The sequence below is a fragment of the Podarcis erhardii genome, assembly GCF_964252035.2.
Source record: "Podarcis erhardii genome assembly, chromosome: 7".
In the NCBI taxonomy this organism is placed as follows: Eukaryota; Metazoa; Chordata; class Lepidosauria; order Squamata; family Lacertidae; genus Podarcis; species Podarcis erhardii.
In genome coordinates, this window is record NC_138511.1 from 54,824,292 (window position 1) to 54,847,823 (window position 23,532).

General features: G+C 46.4%; 2 protein-coding genes and 1 long non-coding RNA gene across 4 annotated transcripts in view; 1 reads left to right on the forward strand and 2 right to left on the reverse strand.

Moving 5' to 3' along the window:
• Positions 1-6,649, reverse strand: part of VAC14 (VAC14 component of PIKFYVE complex) — a 72,496-nt gene extending 65,847 nt beyond the window's left edge. Inside the window, exons 1-5 of the mRNA XM_081872301.1 lie at positions 6,393-6,649; positions 5,543-5,693; positions 4,386-4,553; positions 3,798-3,860; positions 1,415-1,522 (exon numbers count right to left, since the gene is read on the reverse strand). Coding sequence (XP_081728427.1) covers positions 1,415-1,522; positions 3,798-3,860; positions 4,386-4,553; positions 5,543-5,693; positions 6,393-6,496 — 594 coding nt within the window. The 5' untranslated portion in view covers positions 6,497-6,649. The remainder of the gene's footprint in view (positions 1-1,414; positions 1,523-3,797; positions 3,861-4,385; positions 4,554-5,542; positions 5,694-6,392) is intronic.
• Positions 6,650-6,802: 153 nt separating this feature from the next.
• LOC309347622 lies at positions 6,803-8,131 on the forward strand. Its single transcript, XR_014158997.1, has 2 exons — positions 6,803-6,979; positions 7,778-8,131. It is a non-coding gene; the product is annotated as an uncharacterized lncRNA (long non-coding RNA).
• Positions 8,132-8,133: 2 nt separating this feature from the next.
• HYDIN (HYDIN axonemal central pair apparatus protein) overlaps positions 8,134-23,532 on the reverse strand; it is a 135,688-nt gene continuing 120,289 nt past the window's right edge. For both annotated transcript variants that reach the window (XM_081872290.1, XM_081872291.1), the window contains exons 77-86: positions 21,920-22,118; positions 20,753-20,911; positions 18,618-18,898; positions 17,709-17,928; positions 16,342-16,554; positions 15,398-15,561; positions 13,699-13,849; positions 12,370-12,600; positions 10,751-10,975; positions 8,134-9,071 (exon numbers count right to left, since the gene is read on the reverse strand). In XM_081872290.1, the coding sequence (XP_081728416.1) occupies positions 8,583-9,071; positions 10,751-10,975; positions 12,370-12,600; positions 13,699-13,849; positions 15,398-15,561; positions 16,342-16,554; positions 17,709-17,928; positions 18,618-18,898; positions 20,753-20,911; positions 21,920-22,118 (2,332 nt within the window). In that variant the 3' untranslated portion in view covers positions 8,134-8,582. The remainder of the gene's footprint in view (positions 9,072-10,750; positions 10,976-12,369; positions 12,601-13,698; positions 13,850-15,397; positions 15,562-16,341; positions 16,555-17,708; positions 17,929-18,617; positions 18,899-20,752; positions 20,912-21,919; positions 22,119-23,532) is intronic.

Consider the following 23,532-nt stretch of genomic DNA (forward strand, 5'->3'; position numbering starts at 1 on the left):
CCATTTCAGGGGCAACCTTCAGCCAGCCCAGTCTGGCCTTTAGCAAGTGAGTTTCTAAAGGAGATGGGTTGTGTTCTGGAAAATTAGATTATGTGCCAGTGGCGGACCTACATTTTGGGGGCCCTGAAGATTGAACTGTCATGGGAGCAACCAGAAACAAGATCTAGGTAGCCACTGTTATCTTCTTCAATGGGGTTGTTCCCATGACAGATCCCCACACATTCACATATGTGCTACTGACTCTCAAACTACGGGATTGTTGAAATATATACAATAAAGCTCAACTCAAATTGGGTCTACTAGGAGCTAGGGATGCGGGTGGTGCTGTGGTCGGCGGTTCGAATCAGCGCAACAGGGTGAGCTCCTGTTGCTTTGTCCCAGCTTCTGCCAACCTAGCAGTTTGAAGCACATCAGTGCAAGTAGATAAATAGGTACCGCTGCAGTGGGAAGGTAAATGGCATTTCTATGAGCTCTGGCTTTCATCACAGTGTTCTGTTGTGCCAGAAGCGGTTTAGTCATGCTGGCCACGTGACCCAGTAAGCTGTCTGTGGACAAATGCTGGCTCCCTTGGCCTGAAAAGTGAGATGAGTGCTGCACCCCATAGTCGCCTTTGACTGGACCTAACTGTCCAGTGGCCCTTTACCTTACCTTACTGCTAGAACTAAAATTTTTAAGCAGTGTGGACTAAATTCACTTTTGTGGCCCCTCCAGGATTAAGGGCACTGCAGCTTAAGCTTCATTTATTTAATAGTAGATCTCCCTGTTATGTACATTCACTCAAAAGAAACAAGACCCAAAAAGTCTTTGAGACACATGGAAGATTTGCCTCACTAATCATTTAAATTTTTAGCCAGCTCCAGGTTAAAATATGCTCCCCAAAGTATTTGAGTCTGACAAGGTGGAAATCAGCCTTTGCCACTCTGAAAGGTCATTTTAGGCCACTAAGAGGCACCTCACATAGAAGAGAGCTGGTGCCTTCAGCACCAGCAAGTCTTCACTGGTAAGGAATTCCACACCTGTAGAAAGTCTCTCAAAGGCCCTTTTCACACAGCCAGGTCAGAGCAAGGGACTCCCTTCTACTAAACCTGCAACAGGGCTTGGAAGGAAGGTATCAGGAAGTCAGCAGCTACTGGTGACAAACTGCAAACAATTGCCAAGGAGAAACAAGAAAGGCCTTTCCACAAAGGAACTATGCATCATCTGTTACCAGCAGTTTCTAACAGAGCCATCAAGAGCAACAATATACACAACAGCTCCAGCTGCTTCCCAAGCAGGTAACAAGCACCCCCATGCTGCTGTTTATACCACCATCCATTCCAAAGTATCAGAAAACACTGAGCTGACAGTTATAAAACACACTGCTCATTTGAGATGCCAGAGAAACAAATCCCAGCATCAGACCAAAAACACTTACCCAGGAAATGATAAACTGTCGAGCATACTGGTTGTTGGAGTAGATTCTCTCACGCAGCAGTGGAATGAAGCTCACCAGATCAAAGTTGTTGCTCTCAGTCACAATGTCCTAGAAAGTCAGAGCCAATGAGCATGAGAATGAGCCTTGACTCCCTTCCTATCAGTGCTTGAACCCTACATAAAGTCCAGGACCTCTACCACTCTAGAAAGGAAAGAGAGCCTTCCAGCCATGCATAAGCTCAGCCTTCACCAGCCAGGAGTCTTCCAGATGTTCCGGACAACTCCCATTGGTCACAGCCAGCACAGCTGTTGGGAGCTAGAGTCCAAAATATCTGGAATATGTCAGGTGTGCCAAAGGCTGCATTAGCTCCAGACCAACTGCCTGAATTCAAGACATTGTGGTGCTTGAAGGTCCAGCCTTTTCCTAACAGAGATGTGAGATCTGGCTGATGCTGTCCTACAATCTGCTTCATATGCTTGCTGAACACACCATGATTGCCAAGACTTGCCTTTATATTCCAGTGTAAATGTATGACTTCTCAGCATTTGTAAGAGGATGATGCCTGAACATCCCCCATTTCCAAGCATTCTGCAGAGATTTAATGTCCTTAATTTTCCTTTTGAACTAATTTCCTTCTTATTGAAAAAAATCCATTTTCCAAAATCTATGCAACCACAGTTCCAGTTACAGATAGGTAGCCGTGTTGGTCTGCCATAGTCAAAACAAAACAAATTCCTTCCAGTAGCACCTTAAAGACCAACTAAGTCAGTTCTTGGTATGAGCTTTCGTGTGCATGCACACTTCTTCAGATACACATCTGTGTATCTGAAGAAGTGTGCATGCACACGAAAGCTCATACCAAGAACTGACTTAGTTGGTCTTTAAGGTGCTACTGGAAGGAATTTGTTTTGTTTATGCAACCACAGTTAACTTAGTTGGCAAATCTCCAGTCACCCTCATATGTATACAAATGTGAAACATCGCCAACTAAATTAAACATAGTCCCATCTGGTTTCAAAAGAGGAATCCATATGCACACAAACACACTTGGTAACGTTGTGTTCTCGATCAGTCAACAACATTTGTATCAGGGGCACAGGTCCTGGGGTTAATTATTAAAACCAGCATTAAGTTCCTGGTTGCTGCACTCTTGGAGGCTCCATGACCAGAACCTTTCTAAGGCACAGCAGCTTAGTAAACCTTCAGGTAATTTACTGTGTTCCAAACATGTTTTTACTCTGTTGATGTGAATGTGGTTGAAATCATGCTCATTACAACACTCTTCCCACACTTCTTTCTCCATTTCCAATTGATCCTCAGAGTTCTGGTCATGAAATTAGTTTTCATGTTTGGTATTATGACCAAGAGGGATTCTGTGGAAGAGCTGGTTCCTCTTTCATTTTCTAGTTTTTTGAACTCTATGCCTTCTTTCTCATACAGAGAACAATCACGCCCTGTCCGGTTTCTATAGAGGTTGTGAAGAACCAAATCTTCACAATCTTTTATTTTTTAAAAACCCTGTTTGTTTCCCTTGTCCTAGACCAAAGCGCCCCCCCCCCCGTTTTAAATATCTGCTCTTTGTTCTCTGGGGTGCTTGAGAAGTCCTCTGGTGGCTCAGCCAGATGCCCAGGCAAAGGCCAAAGCTGCTTCAGAGGTTTTACTGTATAGCATTTTCTTCCCCTTTCCTATGAAACTCAGATACTCTGTTTCTTCTGGAAGAGGAAGCTCGCTTTCATGTAATTCTGCTTGCTCTTCAGGGAACAACCAATCTCAGAGGACAGTGGGAACAAGGAAGGTGACCTTTGATCTCTAAAGAAGAAGGCTGGTCAGCAGCATCCGCCTTGCCTCTAGAACAAGATGGCTTGTTTCTTAGCAGTCTAGGATGTCGTGCCAGTAGCTAGAGCATCCAACCAGAGGTGCATTATGCATGCTCAGTTTGCTTTATGAACTTGGTTTCGGTTTCCCATCTTTCCCATAAATTTCTGATTCCCTTAGAAAAATTAACAGAAGCGTTTGTCTGTGGAGTTGGGTCCACATTCCAGTGTACTTAGTTCCAACACAGTCTCCAGCCTTCTCAGGTGCTTCATATAAAGCATGAATGGCAGGGCTGCTGAGAACATGATCTCTCTCCTGGCCTGGGACCCTGGCAGACACCCAAACTCACCACTTTCTGCAAAATTACTTTTCATATTACTCATCGCTTCTATCACACCCAGAAGAACATTCTCACTTTTTTAGCACCTTTCTATATTTAAAACTTGAAAACCAGGATAGCAGATTCTACATGAGATCGCAAACAAGACTAATGCAGGAAATATGCATCCCTCCACCTGTAACCTATCCCCAGCACATCATGAGCTGCTGTCAGCAGGAAGGACTGTACCTTCAGAAGCCGGTCCAGGAGTTCAGATCCACTTTTGACATTTGGGTCTGGATCTGCAGCAAGCTAGGAAAAACAGAGAGCGTATGTGGTGTGGCTGAGCCGTGTGCATAAGACACTAGTAGTGACTTGACCAAGAGACAACTATTTTCTGTTGGCTATTGACTCCCAGCAATGGGGCAGGGACACCACCTCCTGTCTGACAATAAACTGAGCTCCAGAAATGCCCAGAAAGTGTGCAAAGCCAGAGGCAAGCCCCCACCCACAGGTGCACACCACCATCCGAGCTATGGTTGCCGTGAGCGATCTGGAAAGCACATTCATGGACCCCTGGACCAGACTCTCCGCCAGGTTCCCAGAGCTCTTCTGTAGACATGTTAGTATTAGGAGGATGAACTGGAGTGAAGGCAACAATGTAGGAGGAACATTTTCCTCTAGGGGATGCTTATGGAGATCCTCAGTGCCATATCTCAGCCCCAGTTGTCCAGAATCAGCACCCACCCCTCCAAAGAGCCCCAGAGCAGGAATATACAGGACATCAGAGACCTTACATGTGTGAGACATTATTGGCCTGTCAATAAAACCCATTACCTTGCTCAAGCCATCAAACAGCACTTTGAAGTGGGGGAGTACAGAGCCTCTGGCCACCTTCACAATGTTGTACAGGGCCTCACAGGCGTAGTACCGCAAGCGGCTGTCAGCATCATTGAAGCATGTCAGCACAGGCTCAATGAGCTCCTTCAAGTACAGCCCAGAGTCCTGCAAATCAAAACACAAGGATAAGGAGGGGGGAGCCATGGACTTAAGCAGTGGCTACACCAGAGTGGAGCCCCTGCTTTCTTGCAAGTGCACCGGGTGGGGGTGGGGGCTTGGAATAGGGCCAGCAAACCTGGCTAAGAACAGAATGCCCAGGCACTGACTATAGCTGGAGTCACCAACATCATGCTTGTGGGCAACACAGATTCCTCAGGCATACAGGTACTAAAGTCTCCATCACTTGTCCATTTTGTAAAAATGAGATGGGAGAGAGTTGTTGTGGAGAGTTGTGTTCTGTGAAATGAACATTTGTTGGTCCCACAACAGTTTCTTAAGTTTCCAAATGTGTCCTCAAATCCAGAAAATATGGGCACCCCAAACCTAGAGCAAAAGCTCCTTACTATGCAGCAAAGGCAAGAAAGTCCATTTTAAACAGTGAGAGGAGATGGGCCAGAATTCAGCCTCTTTTCAGGAATGTAGGAAGAGCCGTCACTCTGCTAACAAGAAGTCCCATCTCCCTTGCCTTTTCTGGCCACTGATGGGAGGGAAGGGAACCTGTTCCCTTCTGACAATGCCAAAACATCCAAAGGTGGCTCAAAACTTAGAGTTCCTTATTAGCCAAGTAATGTGTGAATAAGCCTAAATTTTGCCAGGGAAAATGGAAGGAAATTGGTCAAAGGCAGCTGGAAGCAGCACACAGCTTGACTAAATGCTTCCCTACATATGAAGATGTTACTTGGAGATATTTCTTAACATTGCACCAAATCAGCATTAGAGCTTAATTATTCATAAAAAATTTTTTTGGAGATTGTGATAAATAATTTTGTAACTAATTTGGAATCCATTTTTTAGATTTCCAACGTCATCCATCACAGAATGTCTTCCTCCTCTGGAACAATTGTGAGGTTAGAACAGACAGCCTCTCTCCCTTCTAACAGAAGACAAGGGCTCATGTCCTCCTATGGGGTCAAAGAAACAGCAACACCACCTACCTTCCCAAGAGCAATGGAGCAGGCTGCCAGGCCAATAAGCCCCCCTTTTCGACTATGTGGGTGCTGGGAAAGTGCAAACTCCTGAGAAAGAATCTGAATCACATGCTTGATCTGAGCTGTGCTGTTCTGAGCCACAAATTCACGCACCAGCCTAAAAACAGGAGAATAAGAAGGCTGTATCATGTCTCACCAGGTCCATGTCTGGCTCCAGTTTAACATGAGGAATATATTTCTTTTAATTTAGCTGGACATTAGCAACCTTGTTTGCCTACAAATGAATCCTCTATGAACAAATGAAACGGAGCCAGAAAACTAGTCCACCTTGCCCAGTTTTGCCCACTCAAGCTGACAAGTAGCTTTGCAAGGTGCGTGCAGGGAGAAAGGCTTGGTTTTCTCTGTGGCTGGATAAGGCTCCTCCACCATACGAACAGCAGCCTGCCTCTGTGTCACCTATTTCAGGGCTTGATCTCTATGCCTGGTATGTGGTGAGAGCGGAGAAATACAGGATTGAGAGAAGAGGCGCAACTTCCTCAGAGCTGCTGTTTGTAGATCCCGCTCTAAACCAGCACTCCCGCCCCTGCTCAGGCCTGCTCCAAGAGAAGGATGAGGCCCTTCGGTGACAGGAGGAGCAGGAGCAGCCAACGGACCAGCCCTTCAGCAAGGGGAGGCGGGCGCTGAGGAAAGGGATTTGGCTCAGCGGCTGAAGGCCCGCCAATGGCACCTCAAGGCAGGGCGGGGAAAGACCCTGCCGGGCACTACTAATGCGGCTGCTGCTGCCAGTGCGGTGCGAGAAGGGCCCGCTCAGCGGCCCAAGAGCGTGAATGGAAGGCAGCCCGCCCCCCTCGCTCACTTCTCGATTTCCAGCGCCGCCACCTTCCGCTTCTCGTAGAGTTTGTCGTTCAGGGCCCGCACGATGCTCGGCGTCAGCGGAGAGAAGTCCTTCTCCGGGTTCATCGCGCCGGTTGTCCCGCCTTGCCCCGGCCTCAAGGAAGGAAGGAAGGAAGGAGGGGAGAAAGGGACGAGCGGCTCCCGAGCGCAGGAGCAGGTGGGCGGGAAGGAGGCACTGGTGCTGCTGTAGCGGAGGAGGCGCTTCCCCGCCTCTCTCTCCGGCTACCAGGCGGCGGCCATCTTGGTCCAGTCACGTGAGATATCAGGTGCTTCCTGCTTCCCCCCCTTCCCGGCGGTCTCACGTGACAAATTCCCCCGAGCCGCTTTTCTTCGTTCATGCGGTCCTCGAACGGGCTCCTGCGCGTCGCCAGCGATCAAGGCGCAGTCAGGGTGGCGCAGTCCACCTTGAAGCTCGGGGAGGCTTGATGGGGCTTCTCGCCCAGCGCCTTCGAGCGACGCCTCACCCGGATCGGCAGACGCCCCTCTGGGGCTGTGGAGCGGGATCGCCCAGCTCCAAGGACCAGCAGCTCTCGCAGGTGGCCTGACCTAGTATAAATCACTTTCCTGCCTTTCTGGGCTGCCTCCAACTCAGTGCTGCTCATAGACCCACTGATACAGATGGCTTAAGTTAGTCGCCTTCATTTATGTCAGCGGGTCTCGTAGACCCAGCATTTTCCTCACTCTACTGTATAAACTAATTGCCTTCAACAGTTTGACACTCGAATCCCACCTTTCGTCCAAACAGACATTTGGGGACCCCTTTAAAATTCTGGCAAATAATGGCGCTGTCCCAACCCTCTGTTGCAGAGCATTGCTGTAAAGGAGGGTTGGCGAACCTGCAGCCATCCAGCTGAGGAGACTTGGGAGACCCAACAACTTCTGGAAAGTGCCGACATTAGCCTGCTTAAAGCATTTCAATTTGAAGGAACTTAAATGATGGCATGTTGAGTGAGAAACAGTCAAAACCATACTTATCCCCCACGTCCCTAAGTTTCATTTGAAAGACTGGCAGCACAACCCCCTCTACCTGTTTATTTAAATGAAAGCCTGGCACTAGGACAACTGTGAGCAGTGGCAGAGATTGTGCTGCTCAATTAGGAATCAGCCACTTGTGGAAATGGCTCACTTTTCTCTATTTGGCCCTAGTATGTTGTCAGAGCCAACACTGGAGGAGGGCAGTTCTGAAGAGAGGCATGCTGGCAAATAGCACCTTGTTGGAAAGCATCTGAGTCATAAGCAAGGAGGCCCTGGTCTCCATCACTATCACCAAGAGAAGTCCTGTTATCCCCTCTGGAGTCAAATATTTCACTGGATATTTTGTCCATGCCCTTATATATTTCTCTGCAGCCAGAAGTTCCAGAAACAGATTATCAGGATGCCAGCTGTCCCTCTCAGCCTAACCTGCACATTTGCACAGCTGAGTCTACAGACAGGTATGTGACACTATGCACAACCCTGATGTCACAGGTCTTGGTTGTTCTGCCTCTCCCACTTTCTACCATGGAGGGAACTGACAGCTGATTATTGCCATCCAAATCATCTAACTGTTTGCAGGCAACCTGAGCAGACATTAAGCTTTTGGTCTGGCTCTCTCCCAACCAGATCCCAGAATCCTACCTGCAGCCTTGTCCTGACAAACTTTCAAGCAGTTTCTTGTTTTGTTTAATAAGCTTTATTCCAAAATAAAATCTTATGTAACAAGACATTCTTATCATGAACACAAGGCAGAAGCTCATTTTGCACATTTCCAGGTGATGTTTTATGCTGCTGCATTAACTTATTCAGCAGATTGAACACTGGAGGAATGTTAAGGGAAGAAGGACATTCCTGGTATGGTGTGTGCTGCCCTCCTTACACAAGGAGACACTTGGTTTGTTCTGACAGAAATCTTGCATGTGGAAGCCCTGTATAACACACCCTGCTGTCCTCCGTGCCTGCCGCAAGGACAATCACAGAGGGCTTTCCTCCCCTCTCCTTCCAAAAGGTACAGAGGCATTGCCAACTTTCCCTTCTCCTAAGAAAAGCAAGGAAGATGCTTGACACAGGGGCTCAAATACCAAAAAGCAAGACAATGCGCTGACCGTCTAGCTCTCTCTCCCTCCTTATGGCAATGCTTAAATGAAACAAGACAACACAGTGGCTCTCCACAGTTTCATTTCTCAGGTGTGATACCCTTTAGATAATAAACCCAGGAGACCCCTGAGCCCAGCCCAGCTGCACGAGGACAAGAGACAACCAGCTTGCTGGTGACAGCGGCTTTGGTGCCACTTGGGTTCCCTTCAAAGGAAACTAGGATGGTAGCTGATTTCTTAGCCTTAATAGTCTCTGTGGCCTTCACGGTGAAGGCAGAATTCTCCACAATGTAGGAGAAAGCCATGGGATGCAGGAAGACATTCTTAAAGGGAATGGATGTGCTGGTGCCAGCCCTGATCTGAATAGGCCCCTGTGGTTTAGGAGGGATTGATGTGCCACTGAGAGGGATGACGTAGTCGCCTCCTATGGCTGAGGAAAGGACAAGTGTTCCCTTGCATTCACCCAACTGGCAAGGCTCAAAGATTACTTCCACGCTGACCTCAGTGCCTCCTAGAGATCCTGCGGGTGCATTGATGACTTTATCCACGTGGAAGTCAGGGCAGTCAAGCTGGAAAGAGAGAAATCACAGTCTGGTTGGTCTGGTGGCTGCAGTTGTACCACAGAGCAGACAAACGTAACATTTCTTATTGACTCAAGTCTTGTCCAGAGGGTCAGAACAAACAGTAAAACAGAACAAACAAACTGGGTTGCATTACTGTTGTGCTCAGGCTCAGTTACTGCTTCCTCTCCCTGGCAAAACTCCTCCTGCAATGCCTTTGTCCTTTGGAGCAATGAAGCAATCAGCCACCAACCCCAGACAGAAGAGCACAACCCATTGTACTGGTGTGTTCTGAAAACAAGGAGTCTCCCTGGAGAGGGGAGGGAGGGATAGAGGCGGGGGTACGTCCCATGCACGTAGAGGCATTTCACCCTGGCAGCCTTTGAAAACTAACACAGGCATCGTAAGGCAGATCTCCTTTTACCCAGAATCCTTCCTTGTGAGAAGAATCCAAACTTGGGCACAGAAGGAAACAATCTGGAGCCTGGCAGCAGCTATTTTTATTTATAATATCCTGGAGGATGAGATATTTGTCAGAACCCAAAAGGTGAGTAGGTTCTCCACAGTAGTTTGGCCTAAATTACACAGCCTGAAGTGTAGGATGGACTCTCAAAAGTGATGAGGCTTCATGTGCAACAGCAGGAAAAGGCATCAATATACCACAGCAGGTGGGCAGCCAGGCTTTCTGCCATTTTTTCTTTCAAGACCAGAGGCCTCTTGCTTTCTCAGTTGCAAATTTGCACTGCACTGCATTGTCACATCCACCCTTGCCTTCGTGCTGCCTCAAACTTTTCCCACTTCCTCTGCAATTTTCATTTGCATGGCAGCAAGGGGGAGACTGATAGAACTCCTTGCATCTTCTGCAAAGAAAAGTCAAAGTTTCCTCGTGGAGAACTCCTCACCTCATCCCAGTCACACACATAAACAACCATTTGACTGCTCAAGTCAGCCTGGGTTAAACCTATTGAGTAGGGAGAGGGACCCACAACCAGCTAGCGCAGATTTCAGCTGTGTCAGAGCCAAAGTCCAGATAAATTTAACAGCCCTTCCCCACCCTTGCCATTGTCTGCTGGGAGTGGGTGGCACACACAACAGGAGGGTCACAGCTCAGGACAGCAGAGCAAATGCTTTGCAAAGAGTCAAAGAGACTTGGGAATCTCACTTCAAACCCCGACTCAGCTAGTGTCGCTACTTCTCACAAGTAGGATTGTTGGGATGGGATGGGAAAGAACTGTGTATGCTACCTTGAGGTGTTTGGAGAAAGGCAGGGTATAAACATCATAAAGTAAGATATGCACATGGTCCCTGCTTCCGTCCCAGGCTGGGAAATACCTTTCTCTGCCTGCAAAAGCAGATGTTAACAGGTCTGACTCAGCAGAAAGCAGCTCCAGAGGGATGTTCACATGCTTTCCAGCTAGTTGGGAAGAGAAGCTTGTTGGCACTGTGGGAGGTGGGAGGAAGCATGGGAGGAAGCATGGGAGGTGGGAGGAAGATGGGGTGGGAGGAAGCATTTTGCTTCTGCAGGGCCTGTAGCAAGAGCTACAATGCCACAAAGGTGTGGTAGTATCATAAGCTAGTGGAGCGGGATGATGGGAAAGTTGATTTGCCTACAAGCAAAGGCTACCATGGGTGAAAGCTCTGTGTCTGTCAACTTGGACCAGAAGTGGCATCACAGCAATTGGAATCACCTTGGTGGTGTACTCGGTCTTCTGACGGGTGTAGTTGACAAACTTGGCAAAGACAATCTGGCTGCTGCCCAGCATGGCACAGAAGGAGAGGGCTTTCTCTGGCCGGGCTGGGGTGGATTTCAGGATCAAGTCGTACTGGAAGGAGCCCAGCTCATTGCTGTAGAGGGACAGGCGCCCAGTAACTTCTCCAGGCCTCATTGGTTGGAACTCAAACACCAGCACCCCCTGAGAAAAGAGGGGAGGAGGCAGAACAAGCAACTGGTCAAGAAGTGGAGGGGGATTTGACAGTCACTGACTGACTGGCTCCACCCAACTCCCTTTTTCTGCAAGAATGAATGTTCAGCATCCATGGCCAACACTGGGCAGCAGCAGAGAAGGGAGAGCATGTGGAAGAGCAGAAGGGGCAAATTCTGGCAGGTTCAAGAGCAGGGTTGGGACCGAGGCACCACAGCCAGTGGGTCAACCTAGAGACAGTTGAGCAGCAGGCAAGCTGATGAGGGTGGCAGGCTGGGAGGGCAGGCAAGGAATGGGCAAGAGAATAGGCAGGCATAGAGAGCTAGAGAGTTAGTATGGCATAGTGGTTAAAAGTGTCAGACTAGGACCTGGGAGAGAGCAGGTCTCCCCACTTGGCCATGAAACTCACTGAGTGGCCTTGGGCCACTCACAGTCTCTCAGTCTAACATACCTCAAATAGTTATTGTGGGGATTAAATGAGGGAGAGAACCATGTATACCACCCTAGGCTCCTTGGAGGGTAAGGTAATAACAGAGAAATAACATCTCTAGAGGCCAAAATATTCCCATTTTCAGTTGGGCTGGGTCACTTTCTGTTCTACAGAACAGTATGGACTGTTGAACAATGCTAGTAAACCCCTTTTGACAATCTAGCCAGTGACAGCCAGACCAATGCCAAAGGTCCTTGCTGCCTGATGACTCTGGGAGGGGCAGGGGACAGGAGGGCGTTCCACACCTTGGAGGTGTTGGAAGCAGCAGCAGCAGCAGCAGTGACATTTCCCTTACTGTGAGGAGCTTGTTTTCATCTGACAGTAACTCGTGAATTGCCTCCCCTTCCTTATCATGCTGCTTTCAAAATGTGAAAAGAAAGTCAACCATTCCTTCCTGCAGGCAGAATGCACACATGGGGAAGGAGGGAGCATCTCCACAGGAGAACGCCAGAGGGAAGGTGAAAGGGTTTTTTAGAGGCCTGCCATAAGGAGACAGTGGGAGGAAAAAGAGGGTGTGTGAGGGAGCAGGAGAGAAATGGAAAAAGAGAAAGAAGTCCTGGATTCATCAGTGAAGAAGGACATATGAGGGTGAGAAGATTTGTTCCTTCAGCAACTTAAGGGTAGGACTAAAGTTATCCCAGGGATTGTGTCAGGTCTGAGCCAGGCTCCAGGCCAGACTGCAGCAGGTGGGAAATCCAGATTTACTATTATAATTATAATTATATTATATTATTATATTTATATACAAAGTGGAACGAAAACATTTTAGGGAAAGGAAACAATCACCCAGATGTAGTTCTGCTGACTGCCGAATGACAGCAGAGCCGTCTTGGCCATTGCTGGCTGAGGCAGCTGCAAGACCAGGCTCTTGGCCACTTCAAAGGCAAATTCATACCTCCGACTGAGCCGGGACAATGAACTGGGGGGGAATGTTGATGTCTGGCACTTTGCAGTCAGTGTTGAAGGTCACTGGGACATGGAGAGGGTTTTCAACCTTCACAGAAGATGAGGTGCTTTGCCGCACGGGGGTCATCAGCTCAATGGTGCCAAGTGGGCCACATGGGATGACCTTAAAAGTCACCAAATAGAACAGGAACTCCTGAGTCGTTTCATTGCGGAAGGTCACCTGCAGAGGTAAGGAAGTGTCAAGGTCAGGAGCTGCCATGGTGGTGACTCCATTGCAGGATGGAAATCCATTCAGGTCAGCTTTATCTCACCCACCTTTTGGCAAAACACTGTGCAAAACTGAGCACCCCTGCTTTTTCCAGAAGCACTGAGCACTCAGACTGCCTAGTGCAGGGCAACTGAACTAGTGTTGGAGCTCAGCATCACTGAAACTATGATGAATTGCAGTTCTTGCCAGCAGTGGCTGGGCTGCTCTCAGAAAAGGAGAAATGCAAAATGGTCAGGTGACTGGAAAGGATGGCAATGAATTCTCAGCCTACACAAGACAGCAGATGTAGAGCTTGAGGGGAAATGATTCCAAAGCATTTGATATTGGAAACTTTTTCCTTTTCAGCTGTGCACCAGGGATAACCAATGTGGTACCCTCTAGATGTTTTGGACCACAACACTCATCAGCCCTAGACAGCAAAGCCAGCAGTCAGAGATACTGGAAGCTACAGCTGTTTGGCACTGTTTGGGAGGGAGGGCAGGGTATAAATGTAATAAATAAAACAATAAATGGTCCACAACACCTGGGGGCACACTCACTGCGAGAAGCCAAGTTACAGGGAACCAGGCAGAGGGCCTTCTCGGTAGTAGCACCCGCCCTGTGGCATGCCCTCCCACCAGATGTCAAAGAGAACAACTACCAGACTTTCAGAAGACATCTGAAGGCAGCCCTGTTTAGGGAAGCTTTTAATGTTTGATGCATTACTCTATTTTGGTATTTTGTTGGAAGCCGCCCAGAGTGGCTGGGGAGGCCCGGCCAGATGGGTGGGGTATAAGAAATTATTATTATTATTATTATTATTATTATTATTATTATTATTATTATTATGTGAGCTGCCCTTCACCCATTTGATACAAAATGCCTTTAAAAAACCTGCAGAACAGCCTCTTGTATGGAAATCCCTGCAGCCCAGAAAGGGGCTGATGGTGGATTAGCTGCATCCCCAAATGCTCTGCTGAGCAGGCTGTCCTTAAACCTCCACTGATGTGGTCCTTATGAATGGGAGGGATCCTTCTACTTCAGGCACCCTCAGAAGGGCTGGGTATTTACCTTGGCACTGTACATGCCTTCCCTGTAAGAGAAGAAGGTGAGCTTGTGGTCCTTCTTGGCAGCAGTAGGCACATCCACATAGTCCAGGGTCTTCAGTGTGGTGGTCAATTCCAGCCTTTCAGGCTTCAGCATATCCACTGTCACACGGAATCTGTCAGAGGAAGGACAGTCACCACATTCACCCTCTAAATGCTCCACAGGGACTAGATGTGGAATGTTGGCTGTGGCTGTGCAGACAAAGGGAGGCCACTTTCTCCCCGGCTTTATCCACTGAAGAAAAACACCCACAAGCAAATAACTGTCTTCTGTATAATTCGCAGCTTTTCAACTTTTATTCAAGCAAGTTAAAAAAATAAACAGCTTAGCCTCTTCAACTGGGTCATGGGCAGGGCCAGGTATGCAGACATTTAGCAGGAAATCATATTTATTCCAATGATGTGAAAAGTTTCTCTTGCTGGTTTCTACAGATTAAGCTGGTGTTAAAGGCACAGGGCAGCCATTACTACTACTACTACTACTACTACTACTACTACTACTACTACTACTGAAATTTGTATTCTGCCCTATACCCAAGATTCTTGTCCGATTCCACAGCATCCTAAGTCTTTAGTTTGGGTTTTCTTGGCAGAGAAATATAATATGGACTTGCTGGAGCAATATTCAAAGGTGGGATTTGATTGATGTGACCACAGAAAGTAACAGAGAAGGAAAAGATGAAAGGAGGCTGAAAGTTCATTTGGGGGCAAGCTGTTGACTTCCAACTTGGAGAAGCACTGGAGAAACACCCCCCCCACTGCAATTGTGAAAGGAATATATTCATTTTGCTCCTGTGGCCCATCACAAGCAGCATAGTCTTGATGAGGGCTCACCAACCTGACTCAAAAGAGTCACATTTCATTGCACAGCTGGACCATCAATCTCACACGTTTCATGGTCCTTCAATATATTTCTGCTTAGATATATCATCATCAGGCATGAAACTGGTGTGGTTAGGGGGTAGGAAGAGTCTGAGCAACATTTGGGGTGCTCAGAACCACCTCTATGGAAACAATGTTCATTTTATGTGGACCTCATAGTGTCTAAGGTTAAGAAAAGCAACTGCTGGGAGCTCTGGGATGTATTGCAGTTTCCTCACATAAAATAGAAGAAAGACAGGTGGAGACTCACTCAGAGCTATACTGTTGCCCTGGACTTAGGAGGAGGAGGATGTAACAAAGTAAAAATTATTGTGCCACACAGTGCAACCAAACTGCAAGACCTAGACCACAGACTAGCCTATCTGCTGCATCCTTCACCGGTGCTGCCCAGGTTTTTGAGGTATGCCTAACTGTAGTTCCTTCCTTCCTTCCTTCCTTCCTTCCTTCCTTCCCACTTCATGCTGTGGGAATAAGTCATAGTCTGCATGGAGCTCACCACTGGTCACTGCAGAAGTCTCAAGGCTTTCCTTGGACTGCAACCAAAGCTCACCCAACAGAGTGCAACTCTCAGCCACTGGAAGTGCAGAGAGAGCCTGGGGAAAACTCAGCCTGGGAGGGCTGAGAAAGGCAAGAGGTCTGAAGAATTCAGGGACCATGGCCTGTAACAGGTTACTGACAATGGATGCCAAGGCACACCTTGAACTGTAGAATCCAGCTTGGCACTGGATGGAACAGACACTGCCAATCCCAACCCTATGACACACACACCCCGTCCCATTTACCTTTGTGGCTTGTTTAGCCAATTGGAGATGGGAAGAAGTTCTGTGTAGAATGTTTTGCATGGAACTTCTCTTATGATGTTCCCAGCAGACTTTGGAGGCTCTGCGGTGCCTTGCAAGAGGTACAGCAGCCCCGTCCCATCCGGGAGGGGGAAGAAGATGGACCCCTAACAGGCAAGAGGAGAAATGAGAACCTCAAGATACAGACATGGCATGACCAGATTTCCCCTGTGAAATGTGGTTGCTTTGAAAGATACTAGGAAAAGAAGATGGTTCTTAGGTCACCTGGCATTTGCAACAGAAAAACAAAACAGCTGCCTTCTCCTGGAAATGCCACTCTCTGGAGTAAGCCCGCCATGCTCAATGCAACATAGCAGAGCATCAAATGAAGCTGCAGAGGTGCTTCTACAGCTAAAATACTTTTAGCTCACCTAAAGTAATGAACCAAAGTTAGTCAGATCCATTAACTTCAATGGGTTCATTGAGTATGACTAGCACTGGATCCAACTCTTAGTTTTAGTGTTCTTTTAGTTTAATGTTATTTTATCTTTAATTCCCCCCCCCCCAAAAATTGTAATCCTTGGCCATGAAACTCACTGGGTGACCTTAGGCCAGTCACTGCCTCTCAGCCTGACCCACTTCAAACGACTGTTGCAAGGATTAAATGAGGAAGGAGAGAACCAAGTACGCTACCCTGAGCTCCTTGGAGAAGTAATGTGTGATATAAATGCAATAAATAAAATATTTCTTTTTAATAATTACTTTAAAATAATTATTTTAAAACAATTGGTTGATAAAGATACATGGAAACTTTGGGCTGCCAATAGCAAGTCTCCATAGAGAGAAGCCCGCAAATCTAGTCCAATTCCCTAGCAATTCTGATCTGAGACCCAAAATATCCTCTCTGCCCCCTCCCCCCGGCATCTTTGCCCTTTGTTGTGAAATACCTGGTCCTTCTTGTTGTCTGAATTCATGGCAAGGGGTTTATAGGTGACTTCATATGGCTTGTTTTGCTGGTGGGCTTCTACCCTAATGAACTCTGGACCCTTCCATTGCTCCCCTTCGATGATTGGCCGCAGGGTCCAAGCTTGGTTGGTCTTGTTGGATAACATAATGGTCTGTGTGTGCTTTGCCCGCACCTGACATGTGAAATTCACCACCTGAAGAGTGAAAGGAGGGGACGGAGAGTGTCATAGTTTTTTCCTATATGGTCAACACACTTGAATTCTGAACATGTTCCGGGTGGTTTTAGCACATTCAAAACCAGGCTGTCCAAGCCTCCTTTTCTTCAGAGCTGTTTCAGTACTGATTTCCTGAATTTCACCTTTCTAAATAATTTCCCTTCACAAAGAGGAAAAAGTTCTCCAGGGCAGTTGACTGAAGATGGGAATTACACTGGGGAAGCAAGAGTTCCAGTGCATCATCTCAAAGAAAAAATAAATGGGTGGGACTGGAGGTGGTGGGGTTGTTGCCAGTCCTTCATAGTCTGGAGTCACTTAACCTTGGGCCCTCAGATGTTCCTGGACTCTACCTCCAATCAGCTGTAGTCAGTAGAGCCAGAAGTCGAAAGCTGATGTGAGTTGTAGTCCAACAGCATCTAGAGGGCACCCAGTTGGGGAAGGCTAGCTTAGAGCTCAAGAGCCCACAAAGCACATCTTCCCCCAAGCACAAAAACATTTGCAACTGGTATTTTATCACTGGGGGACATTTTGAAGACATTTGAGTTGCTACATCTGTATTACTCCTTATTTGGTAATTCAGGGATAGCAACAACATGGTGTCCTCCAAATACTGCTACAATTTCCATTACCCCTGGCCATCAGCTATGCCCTCCAGATGTTTTGGGACTACAACTCCCATCACCCCTAGCTAACAGGACCAGTGGTCAGATATAATGGGAATTGTATTCCCAAAACATCTGGAGGGCCGAGTTTGCCTATGCCTGAGCTATACCTACTGAAAGGCCTCTGTAGGTTGTATACAAACAGTTTCCCCAAATAAAAAGTGTATGTTGCAGGTTATTGTGGCAAGGGTGGTCACATGTGACCTTTATTTTTTAATAAACAGAAAAGAACAACTAAAAGGAGAGTGCTGGGACATGGCCAAATGGGGGGGAGGGGGATGGAAGGATAACTGTATTTTTCCATGGTAGTTCAGAGAGTGCAAATCTCAGAGGTTTCACATCCAAGCCTGATCCAAACACATTAATCCTCTGCCCAAATATGCAAATACAGCTGCAGAGAGTGTTCCACAGGCTAGTCACATGTGAGACCTGCCATCCCACGAAAACAGTCCTGTTGAGGAGGTCTTGTACCTCTTTGACCTGGGGGACTCCCACACAGCATCCGGTGAGCATGAGCTTGAGCGGTTCTCTGCCTTGGATGTGACACTGGAGGTTCTCATAGCAGATGTCCTGGCTCTGCTCACAGGGGTGGAAAGTCACTTCAAAGAAGACGTCCGTTCCTGGGGAAATGTAGCCTTCCACTGGCCTAATGGAGAAGTCTGGCTTGAAGCGCTTGGCGTCCCATTTAAATCTTTTCACGAAAAGAAAAAGAAGCATTTCAGCAGGAGGGTGGAGGACAACCCAGAAAGCCCCTTTGCTCTCGTTTCCTCCATGCTTCCTTTCTTGAGCCATTTCAAGAGGCACATTTGGAAGAGAAAGACAGGAGGCTGACCTGGGAAGCTGAAGACCAAACCCGCTGGCTGCATATTGCTGATCTCTAGTGCTGAGAGTTGCTGCCATGCAGGGAATTAGAGGTATTGTAATAGACACAATCTATTAGAAATGCCTCCATTGGGGTTGGGAAAACACACATTTTGGATTAGCCCTTCTGAAGATGGTTGGTGCTCCATGGTAGGGCTACAGAGAGGAATTACTGAAAAGGAGTTTATGCAGCCACAACCCCCTAGTGACAAAGACAGTGGGAGGTGATGGGGGAAGGATAACAGGATTGGAAGGAGACTCAGGTGAGTGCCATTCCCCTAACAGAATCCTGGGTTACTCAAAAACATGCAAAAGTTTTTACCAGCTGAAGCTGGCCCAGTGGACATGGGTTTACTGTCCTGTTTCCTTTCTGTTTTGTTTTGCCTTTGACACCTCTGGAACAAGTGAATGGCCACTTAAGCCAGGACTTGAAGGGAGGAAGACCAGCCTTGTGGAGCATAAAGGATGGTGGAGTGGGGTGGGGAGGGAAACTCAGCCAGAAGGACTTTCTTTGTTTACCCCACACCGATGTCTCCTGTGTTCTGCATCATGATGCGGCGGGAAGCCTGGCTCCGTAGCACCACTGCTCCAAAAGGGACATGATCCTGGTCCAGACTGACTTCGATGCCCTGGCTGCAGCCTTGCACCACAAAGAGGGAGCGCAGGATCCCATGGCACTCAAGCAGGACCTCCTCTTTGAATGGCAGGATGCGGCTCTTCGGGGCAAAAGTCAACTCCACGTGGCATGTGCCTTCTTTGGGCTTCAGGGTTATTTCATTGCATGGAGTCATGGAAAGAACCTGTCAAAGAGAGATGGGTCTGAACACTTCCTGGACCAGACATTGCCCCAGATAACTCCAAGGGGCTGCTTTTCTCCAGCAAGTCTGGTAGGTTTGGTGGCTAAGGTTGCCACTTTTTTCACTGGCAGAACAGCTGCATAACAGGCATATGTATGGCTTTTGCACCGTGAATACGTAATTAGTGAAGGGCAAGCTCTTCCTGGATTGATTTAGAATGGACCTACCTCAAACAAATTAAACTTGTGTCCCATTCTGAGGTAACACCCTCTCATGCTCCTGATAAACAGGCCTGGAATCCCCACCTCAATGCTTCACTTTTTTCCAAACTCACTTGCAAAATGTTGCAATTAGGAGGACTTAACCTTATTCCCAGTGCAAAGTTTCATGGGAGATGTAGTTCCATGGCTCTTGGTGCCCTATTAGACCCATCAGGATCCATGGATACTACATACTTTACAGAACACTAGGCTGTCTTTTCAACAACTGTTAATTGTCTGTGCTTTTCTGTAATTCATTTCCCTCTAACCTCCCTGCACTTCCTCCACATGTCAAACATATACTGTACCTGTAATTCAGGATAACACTTCACACATCTGATGAAGTGGACTGTAGTTCACCTCAGCTTAAGCCATAATAAATGTGTCAGTCTTGAAGATTACACAATACTCTTTGTTCTTTTCACTGCAACAATCTAGCATGGCTACCCCTCTGGAACTGGGAAAAGTAGCTCCCATGGATCCTGATGATGCTAATGGGACATCTTTGGGAACTAAAGCTCCCAGGGCCCCTTATGCCTAGGATACTGCTATAGCTGTATCCAAAGTCTAAAGGACCAATGAAATCTTCCTGATGCAAACATAGCCATTTGGTGATCTTGGATTGGAGGCAGTTGTGTCAAGGAGGGTCAACACTGGGCTGAACTTCAGAGGGGAGATGGATTCTATCTAAAATGGGTATGAATTTTCAGAACTGTGAAATGTGATAACCAAACAAACATCTCAATTATAAACTTTGACACCCTTACTAGGTAGGACAGACAGTGCTTCGTATTTCTCCTTATGCAGTTGTTAAAGGTCCTGCCAGATAAATGGGAAGCAATTCAATTGCCCCAGTAGAGACCAGGCTACCTGGTCCGCTAGCCAACCATTTTTAGAAATAACCAAACCACTCATATTTCTCATTTTCCTTGCATTCCACCAGCATATGGTACTGCTTGAACATGGAGGTTCCATTTAGATCACAAGGCTAATAGAACCAGTCATAATTTCACAGGAGTGCAGTTGAAGAAAAAAAAAAGTTATAACATTAGTCTGCATAAAATATACCTGAAGTTGTTCAAACCCAGTTCAAAGTGCCCAAACTGGAGCAGAATCCAAGTTTTGCCAGAGTTCTCCCCTCCTAAGGTAACCAACTACAAAAGCCCTCCAGGCTTCCCATGTGTTGTCAAAAGGAGAGGAAAGCCAGAAAATACATTATGTTTGGGAGGGCCCTCTTTGGTGAGAGTTTGCCTGGTTTAGCTTTGGCAGTGTACCAGAAGCCAAATTTGACTGGTAAGACATTTTTGGTTAATGATTCTGCTATGCAATAGCATTTCTTTCTTCACTCAAAACAGAGTCAGATGAACAATATCCAAGTCTTAACTTTTCTGAGCTAACAATGGATTGTAGCCTTACTTATTAATCTGAATTCTTTCTCGACGATTTCACATATGCAATCCTACAACGGGGGGGAAGTTATGTTTAAGCCACTGAAATTAGAAATGCATCACAGTATTAAGAACACAATCCCTTATGTTAGAATGACCAGTGGTGCAGGGGGTCCCATGGCAGGAAAGGAGGGGGGGACGACCCTTACCTTCTGTTCCTGCAACTCTGATGCAGAGTACATGAAATTTAGGTTGAAGGTGACAAAAGTGACACTGCGGTTCACTATCGTCACCATCTTCTTCACACTGTGCCCTGGAGGGACAGCTCCAAATTTCAGCACTTTGTTGTGAGGTTCTGTAACCTCTATCTGTGGGCAAAGAAAACACACAGTGGGGACAACTGAAATGGAGCAGGAAAAAGAGGTAAGAAAATGGCACAGGCTAGTGTGATGAAGGGTCCATATAACAATGAGACGTGAAGACAAAATGACACCAGGAGAGTGCATGAAAGGCTCAAGGATGAGAAAACAACATTGTCTTTTAGGAAAAAACAGCAGGTGAGTGATTATGCTGAAAGCAGAAAAAACTCAAAATTTTTGTGCCTTCGTGATGTCTGGATTGCCCTGAAGAAGCTGCTGGTGCTCCTTTCGGATGCCTCAGTCCCCCTGTCTCCTTCCAAGATCTCCAGATTTCCTTCAGTGGTGGAAAGTCAAACTCCTCACCATTTCCCTCTGGCCTAGCATGTCACCAAGCAGAGGTGGAGAACGTACTGGGCAACAGCTCCCGCAGTCCTTGCGCACTGGTCCTGCTGGCTGCTGGGAGTTGGGGCACAGATGATCCCCATCCCTGTCGTGAACATCTATCCTCCTTCCATTGTGAGCTTTGGATATCCCTGACTGCGATGCAATGTTGTTTCAGAAATGCCTAATTCAACAATCTCATATTCAGCCGAGGGAGGAGACTTTCAAGAGTTCTAACCATGTTGCTTTGCTCCTACCCTGTCTGCAACCACTTTCATGTCACTGTATATTTGCAAGAACTTAGTAGGTTCTGCCCCACTCTGCGCACCTCAGTTAATGACCATGTCAGTGCTAACTCTTCTATCTCAATGTAAAAATTGAGAAGCAGCCTCTGCTCGTTTGGAGGATCTTTTCCTTGCCTTCAACTTAGATTTGACTGCAGAAACTCAACAAATGCAAGGCTGAAGGCAGCCAATTCAATAAAGATAAATAAGATACAGCTCCTATGAAAACATCCCACTTGCCTAAAGAATAACATATTTGAGCTGCATCTTATAAAAGGCACAAAAGCTGAAGTCTTCATTTGGCCTCTCTGGCTGTGGAGCCCAGATGTCCAGGACACTCACTCAGTCTCACCTTCATCTCAATGCCCTTCCCGAAGACCTCAATATTACGCTGCAAGACCCCATTGATTTCAAAGGTGATGACCTCATGGTAGGAAATGGCCTCTCGGGGATAGAAGGTGATTGGAATCTCTGCCTTTCCTCCAGCACCCAGCACTTCAGCATGGAAACCAACCTCGAGGTAAGCTGTGTTGGTGAACAAGCATTCCAGGCTATGAAGAGGCAGAAGAGACTATCATAAATAAAAATTATTATTATTATTATTATCAACCTTACAGAGTGGTGGTCATTCTCTCCAGCCACAAAGCCTGCCTGAGCCCCTACTAGGTTCTATACTTAGGTGGCACTGATACCACATTTTGAAACAGAAAGATTCTTTCTCCAAAAAGGTGCCTCTGACTCTGAAAGATGAGCAGCTTTCCAACAGGTTGACTTGTGGACCTCAAATATGACTAAAAAAAGGATTTTTGGAATACATATCAAGGAGTGCCAGGTTATAACTCCTTTCCTGTTTTGTAAGAGTTCTATATGTTGCTCAGAAGAAATTTATATTTAAGGTTTAGGTTAATCTTTATGTATACAATGTGACAATTTATACTTTTTACAGCACATTTTAATTGATTTATTTTTTAAAAAATGATATTTATTCAAAATTTCAAAAAGAATACAAGAAAAAACAAAAATACAACAACAAAACAACAAAAAACAGAAAAAAGAATAACAAAGAAAAATACAAATCCAAATTACATCCTTTCATTTACTTATTTCTTGGACCTCCTCACACCTCCCTTTTTGTATTCTATCTTAATTCATTGTTTCAGCAAATTCTTCCCATACTTCACCATTTTTTATTTAAATAATTTGTCTTAACAATCTGTCTCTCTTTTCCCCCCCCGTTAACTCAACATATCCTTTCCAACTTTTACTATATTCTGTTATTCAATTTACCATTGATTTCTTTAACCTTATCTTACCTAAAGAACCATAAAATTTCAAAATTTAAACCATATTTATGCATACCTCCTTCAAACCTTTCTACTAAAGCCAATTAATTCCTTTCCAACATATTCTGATATTTCATTAGTATCACACTAATTCCAAAAAGAAAATATATAAAAAGAAATTCTCTTCTAATTAAATCCAACGTCCCTTCTTCCTGGCTTCGAGTTATGTCAGTCCATTCTAACCATTACATCCTGTCCATCAATCTGGTGTTCTAATATCCGAGGCTCTCAGGTCTCTTCCACGCCCCCTCTGCAGATTTTCTTGTTCCCATTTATACTTGCACCCTTCCCTGTCCCTTATTGGTTTCTTTCGTAGTTTCTTCCCTCTCTCCTTGAGGAGAGGGTCACCGGGGAATTCCAAACGGTAATAATCTTTATTTTCTTTCATCAAGTTAGCCCATTTCCCACAAACCCCCTCCCCTATTTTAATTTTGTAATCCAAAAAGTAGTTATTCCAGAAGTAGTTTTCAACTTGTTTCACAGTCCCACCAGAGCTAAGAGCTTCCTTGACTCCAGGCACTTCCAGACACACTCCAAATTCAGTCTTCCCATGTTGCGGCTTTTGGTCATGCAGGACTTTGGATCTCTCCCTTTGTATCTTTTGAGGTGCAATCGCGACCTC